The sequence below is a fragment of the Tachyglossus aculeatus genome, chromosome 4, assembly GCF_015852505.1.
Source record: "Tachyglossus aculeatus isolate mTacAcu1 chromosome 4, mTacAcu1.pri, whole genome shotgun sequence".
NCBI lineage: Eukaryota > Metazoa > Chordata > Mammalia > Monotremata > Tachyglossidae > Tachyglossus > Tachyglossus aculeatus.
Genome location: NC_052069.1, coordinates 54,931,873 through 54,938,657, shown reverse-complemented (window position 1 = coordinate 54,938,657; position 6,785 = coordinate 54,931,873). Strand labels below are relative to the sequence as shown.

Genomic DNA, 6,785 nt, shown 5'->3' with positions numbered 1-6,785 from the left:
TGATGACACCCCCCCCAACCGACATGGCGGACCAACGCCCCCCTAAGCAACATGGCGGACCGACGCCCCCTAACCAACATGGCGACCCGCCGCCCCTTCAAGGCCCTACTGAGAGCTCACCTCCACCAGGAGGCCTTCCCAGACTGAGCCCCTTCCTTCCTCTCCCCCTCGACCCCTCCCCGTCCCACCTCCTTCCCTTCCCCACAGCACTGTATATATGTCTGTACATATTTATTACTCTATTTTACTTGTACATATCTATTCTATTCATTTTATTTTGTTAGTGTGTTTGGTTTTGTTCTCTGTTTCCCCCTTTTAGACGGTGAGCCCACTGTTGGGTAGGGACCGTCTCTATATGTGGCCAACTTGGACTTCCCAAGCGCTTAGTACAGTGCTCTGCACACAATAAGCGCTCAATAAATATGATTGATGATGATGATGGCGATCCGAGACCCCCCGCCGCCCCCCTAACCAACATGGCGGCCCGACACCCCCTAGCCAGTATGGCGACCCGCCGCCTGCCTAACCAACATGGCGACATGCCGCCCCCCCAACCAACACGACGGCCTCCTCCAGGAGGCCTTCCCAGACTGAGCCCCCTCCTTCCTCTCCACGACCCCCGGCCCTACCTCCTTCCCCTCCCCACAGCACCTGTACATATGTTTGTACAGATTTATTACTCTATTTGTTTTACTTGTACATATTTACTATTCTATTTATTTTTTTTTTGTTTTGTTGTCTGTCTCCCCCTTCTAGACTGTGAGCCCGCTGTTGGGTAGGGACCGTCTCTATATGTTGCCAACTTGTACTTCCCAAGCGCTTAGTACAGTGCTGTGCACACAGTAAGCGCTCAATAAATACGATTGAATTGAATGAATGACGGCCCGATACCCCCTAACCAACATGGCGACCCACAGCCCCCCCAACCATCATGGCGGCCCGACGCCCCCTAACCAATATATGTATATATGTACACATCTACATGTGAGCCCGCTGTTCCGTAGGGACCGTCTCTATATGCTGCCAACTTGGACTTCCCAAGCACTTAGTACAGTGCTCTGCACACAGTAAGCGCTCAATAAATACGATTGAATGAATATGTATATGTTTGTTAATATGTTTTGTCTTGTCGTCTGTCTCCCCCTTCTAGACTGTGAGCCCACTGTTGGGTAGGGACCGTCTCTATATGTTGCCAACTTGGACTTCCCAAGCGCTTACTGCAGTGCTCTGCACACGGTAAGCGCTCAATAAATACGCTTGAATGAATGAATGAATGAACATGGCGGCCTGACGCCCCCAATAATAATAATGATGGCACTTGTTAAGCGCTTACTTCGTTCAAAGCACTGTTCTAAGCGCTGGGGAGGTTACAAGGTGATCAGGTTGTCCCACCGGGGGCTCACAGTCTTAATCACCATTTTACAGATGAGGTCACTGAGGCCCAGAGAAGTGAAGTGACTTGCCCAAAGCCGCACAGCTGACAATTGGTTGGAGTCGAGATTTGAACCCACGACCTCTGACTCCAAAGCCCGGGCTCCTGCCACTAAGCCGCCGCGCTGCCCCTAACCAACATGGCGGCGTCAGCGAAAAAAGGTTGTGGGTCATTTCATTCATTCATTCAAGAGCCCGGGCTTTGGAGTCAAAGGTCATGGGTTCAAATCCCGACTCCAGCACTTGTCAGCTGTGTGACTTTGGGCAAGTCACTTCACTTCTTTGTGCCTCAGTCACCTCATCTGTAAAATGGGGTTGAAGACTGTGAGCCCACCGTGGGACAACCTGATCACCTTGTAAAAAAAATAATAATAATAATGGCATTTGTTAAGCGCTTACTATGTGCAAAGCACTGTTCTAAGCCCTGGGGGGATACAAGGTGATCAGGTTGTCCCACATGGGGCTCACAGTCATCATCCCCATTTTACAGATGAGGGAACTGAGAAGTTAAGTGACTTGCCCAAAGTCACACAGCAGACACGTTGGCGGAGCGGGGATTCGAACCCATGACCTCTGACTCCTTTCCATTGAGCCATGCCGCTTCTCTAACCTTCTATTCTCTTGTAACCTCCCCAGTGCTTAGAACAGTGCTTTGCACATAGTAAGTGCTTAATAAATGCCATTATTATTATTATTTATTGAGCGCTTACTGTGTGCAGAGCACTGTACTGAGCGCTTGGGAAGTCCAAGTTGGCAACATCTAGAGACGGTCCCTACCCAACAGCGGGTGAGCAGTCTAGAAGGGGGTGATGGACGACAGAACATATTAACAAAATAAAATGAATAGAATAGACATGTGCAAAGCAGCGTGGCTCAGTGGAAACAGCCCGGGCTTTAGAGTCAGAGGTCATGGGTTCGAATCCCGCTCCGCCACATGTCCGTTGTGTGATCTTGGGCAAGTCACTTAACGTCTCTGGGCCTCAGTGACCTCATCTGTAAAATGGGGATGAAGACTGTGAGCCCCCCGTGGGACAATCTGATCACCTTGTAACCTCCCCAGCGCTTAGAACAGTGCTTTGCACGTAGTAAGTGCTTAATAAATGCCATCATTATTATTATTCATTGAGCGCTTACTGTGTGCAGAGCACTGTACTGAGCGCTTGGGAAGTCCAAGTTGGCAACATCTAGAGACGGTCCCTACCCAACAGCGGGTGAGCAGTCTAGAAGGGGGAGGCGGACGGCAAAACATATTCCGGTCCTGACTGACTCCCCCCCTCCACCCCGGGAAAAAGACCCTTATCACCAAGTTACATTAAGGACAACCTCATTCGCACCTATTCAGCCTTCCTGTCCCGCCATCGACCCCCGGCCCACGTCCTCCCCCGGGGCCTGGAATGCCCTCCCTCTGCCCATCCGCCAAGCTCGCTCTCTTCCTCCCTACAAAGCCCTACTGAGAGCTCACCTCCTCCAGGAGGCCTTCCCAGACTGAGCCCCTTCCTTCCTCTCCCCCTCGTCCCCCTCTCCCTCCCCCGCATCTTACCTCCTTCCCTTCCCCACAGCGCCTGTATATGTTTGTACATGTTTCTTACTCTATTTATTTATTTTACTTGTAAATATCTATTCTATTTATTTGATTTTGTTAGTATGTTTGGTTTTGTTCTCTGCCTCCCCCTTCCTCTCCCCCTTACCCCTCTCTCCATCCCCCGCATCGTATCTCCTTCCCTTCCCCCCAGCACCTGTATATATGTTTGTACATATTTATTACTCTATTTTACTTGTAAATATCTATTCTATTTATTTGATTTTGTTAGTATGTTTGGTTTTGTTCTCTGCCTCCCCCTTCTAGACTGTGAGCCCACTGTTCGGTAGGGACTGTCTCTCTATGTTGCCAGCTTGTACCTCCCAAGCGCTTAGTACAGTGCTCTGTACACAGTAAGTGCTCAATAAATACGATTGATTACCAAAATAAAATAAACATGTACTGTGAGCCCGCTGTTGGGTAGGGACTGTCTCTATATGTTGCCAGCTTGTACCTCCCGAGCGCTTAGTACAGTGCTCTGCACACAGTAAGCGCTCAATAAATACGACTGATTGACTACCAAAATAAAATAAACATGTACTGTGAGCCCGCTGTTGGGTAGGGACTGTCTCTATATGTTGCCAGCTTGTACCTCCCGAGCGCTTAGTCCAGTGCTCTGCACACAGTAAGCGCTCAATAAATACGATTGATTACCAAAATAAAATAAACATGTACTGTGAGCCCGCTGTTGGGTAGGGACTGTATATGTTGCCAGCTTGTACCTCCCGAGCGCTTAGTCCAGTGCTCTGCACACAGTAAGCGCTCAATAAATACGACTACCAAAATAAAATAAACATGTACTGTGAGCCCGCTGTTGGGTAGGGACTGTCTCTGTATGTTGCCAATTTGGACTTCCCAAGCGCTTAGTACGGTGCTCAGCACACAGTAAGCGCTCAATAAATACGACTGATTGATTGATTACCAAAATAAAATAAACATGTACCGTGAGCCCACTGTTGGGTAGGGACTGTCTCTATATGTTGCAAATTTGGAGTTCCCAAGCGCTTAGTGCAGTGCTCTGCACACAGTAAGCGCTCAATAAATACGATTGATTACATGTACTGTGAGCCCACTGTTGGGTAGGGACTGTCTCTATATGTTGCCAGCTTGTACCTCCCGAGCGCTTAGTCCAGTGCTCTGCACACAGTAAGCGCTCAATAAATACGACTGATTGATTGATTACCAAAATAAAATAAACACGTACTGTGAGCCCACTGTTGGGTAGGGACCGTCTCTCTATGTTGCCAGCTTGGACCTCCCGAGCGCTTAGTACAGTGCTCTGCACACAGTAATTGCTCAATACGATTGATTGATTGATTACCAAAATAAAATAAACATGTACCGTGAGCCCGCTGTCTCTATATGTTGCCAATTTGGACTTCCCAAGCGCTTAGTGCGGTGCTCTGCACACAGTAAGCGCTCAATAAATACGATTGATGATGATGACTGTCTCTATACGTTGCCAACTTGGACTTCCCAGGCGCTTAGTCCGGTGCTCTGCACACAGTAAGCGCTCAATAAATACGACTGATCGACTGACGTGCAAACATCATTTATTCATGGCCGCAGGTGCGGCGGGGCGGGGCGTGTACGGTGTCCCTGCGCGGCCTAGTCGGGGCTTTCCTCCCGCCCCCTCCGCGGGAGCGCCGCGCCAAACTCAAAATCCAGCCCGGCCCGAGCGCGTGAGGAGAAGGAGAGGCCGAGGCCCAGGCCGAGGCCCAGCATGAGTCAGCTTCTTTTCCGGGAGCTGGTCCCGCTGCAGCTGAAGTGCAAGGACTGCGACGAGAGGTGAGCGCGCGGCGGGGCTGAGGAGAAAGGTGGCGGCCGGCGCCGGATCGGACCGGTCCGGACCGGTCCGGACCGGTTCGCCGGGCGCTGCGCCGCCCCGCGGCGGGAAAGGACCGTTGGCGCGGCCGCGCAGCCGTTCCCTCAGGCCCCGCCGCCATCATTGTCATCATCATCTCATCGATCAGTCGTATTTATTGAGCGCTTACTTTGTGCGGAGCGCTGTATTAAACGCTTGGGAGTCAATCGGTCGTCTTTATTGAGCGCTTACTGGGGGCAGAGCGCCGTGCTAAACGCTTGGGAAGTCCAAGTTGGCGACGTCTGGAGACGGTCCCTACCCAACAGCGGGCCCACGGTCTAGAAGGGGGAGACGGACAACAAGACATATTAACACAATAAATAGAATAGATATATACAAGTAGAATAAATAAATAAATGATAATAATGGCGTTTGTTAAGCGCTGACTCTGTGCCAAGCCCCGTTCTAAGCGCTGGGGCAGGTACAAGATAAATGCTTAATAAATGCTATCATTATTACAAGATGATCAATCAATCAATCAATCGTATTTATTGAGCGCTTACTGTGTGCAGAGCACTGGACTAAACGCTTGGGAAGTCCAAGTTGGCGACGTCTGGAGACGGTCCCTACCCAACAGCGGGCCCACGGTCTAGAAGGGGGAGACAGACAACAAGACATATTAACACAATAAATAGAATAGATATATACAAGTAGAATAAATAAATAAATGATAATAATGGCGTTTGTTAAGCGCTGACTGTGCCAAGCCCCGTTCTAAGCGCTGGGGCAGGTACAAGATAAATGCTTAATAAATGCTATCATTATTACAAGATGATCAATCAATCAATCGTATTTATTGAGCGCTTACTGTGTGCAGAGCACTGTACTAAGCGCTTGGGAAGTACAAGTTGGCAACGTCTAGAGACGGTCCCTACCCAACAGCGGGCTCGCAGTCTAGTAGGGGGAGACAGACAACAAGACATATTAACAAAATAAATAGAATAGATATATGCAAGTAGAATAAATAAATAATAATAATAATGGCATCTGTTAAGCGCTTACTCTGTGCCAAGCCCTGTTCTAAGCGCTGGGGCAGGTACAAGATGATCAATTCATCAATCATTCGTATTTATTGAGCGCTTACTGTGTGCAGAGCACCGTACTAAGCGCTTGGGAATCAATCAGTCGTATTTATCGAGCGCTTACTGTGTGCAGAGCACCGTGCTAAACGCTTGGGAAGTCCAAGTTGGCGACGTCTGGAGACGGTCCCTACCCAACAGTGGGCTCACAGTCTAGAAGGGGGAGACAGACAACAAGACATGTTAACACAATAAATAGAATAGATATATACAAGCAGAATAAATAAGTAAATAATAATAATAACGGCATTTGTTAAGCGCTTACTCCGTGCCAAGCCCTGCTGTAAGCGCTGGGGCAGGTACAAGATGATCAATCAATCAATCTTATTTGTCGAGCGCTTACTGGGGGCAGAGCACCGTACTAAGCGCTTGGGAAGTCCAAGTTGGCGACGTCTAGAGACGGTCCCTACCCAGCAGTGGGCTCACGGTCTAGAAGGGGGAGACAGAACAAAACCAAACATATTAACAAAATAAGTAGAATAGATATGTACAAGTAAAATAAATAAATAATAATAATAATGGCGTTTGTTAAGCGCTGACTCTGTGCCAAGCCCTGTTCTAAGCTCTGGGGCAGGTACCAGATGATCAATCAATCAATCAATCGTATTTATCGAGCGCTTACTGTGGGCAGAGCACTGTACTAAGCGCTTGGGAATCAATCAGTCGTATTTATTGAGCGCTTACTGGGTGTAGAGCGCCGTACTAAACGCTTGGGAAGTCCAAGTTGGCGACGTCTAGAGACGGTCCCTACCCAACAGTGGGCTCACAGTCTAGAAGGGGGAGACAGAGAACAAAACCAAACATACTAACAAAATAAAATCAATAGAATAGA

General features: G+C 48.9%; 1 protein-coding gene across 2 annotated transcripts in view; it reads left to right on the top strand.

Annotated features, from left to right (window-relative positions):
- The first annotated feature begins 4,699 nt into the window (after positions 1-4,699).
- The window catches only part of SASS6 (SAS-6 centriolar assembly protein), a 62,671-nt gene continuing 60,585 nt past the window's right edge, over positions 4,700-6,785 (top strand). For both annotated transcript variants that reach the window (XM_038744855.1, XM_038744854.1), the window contains exon 1: positions 4,700-4,798. In XM_038744855.1, the coding sequence (XP_038600783.1) occupies positions 4,734-4,798 (65 nt within the window). In that variant the 5' untranslated portion in view covers positions 4,700-4,733. The remainder of the gene's footprint in view (positions 4,799-6,785) is intronic.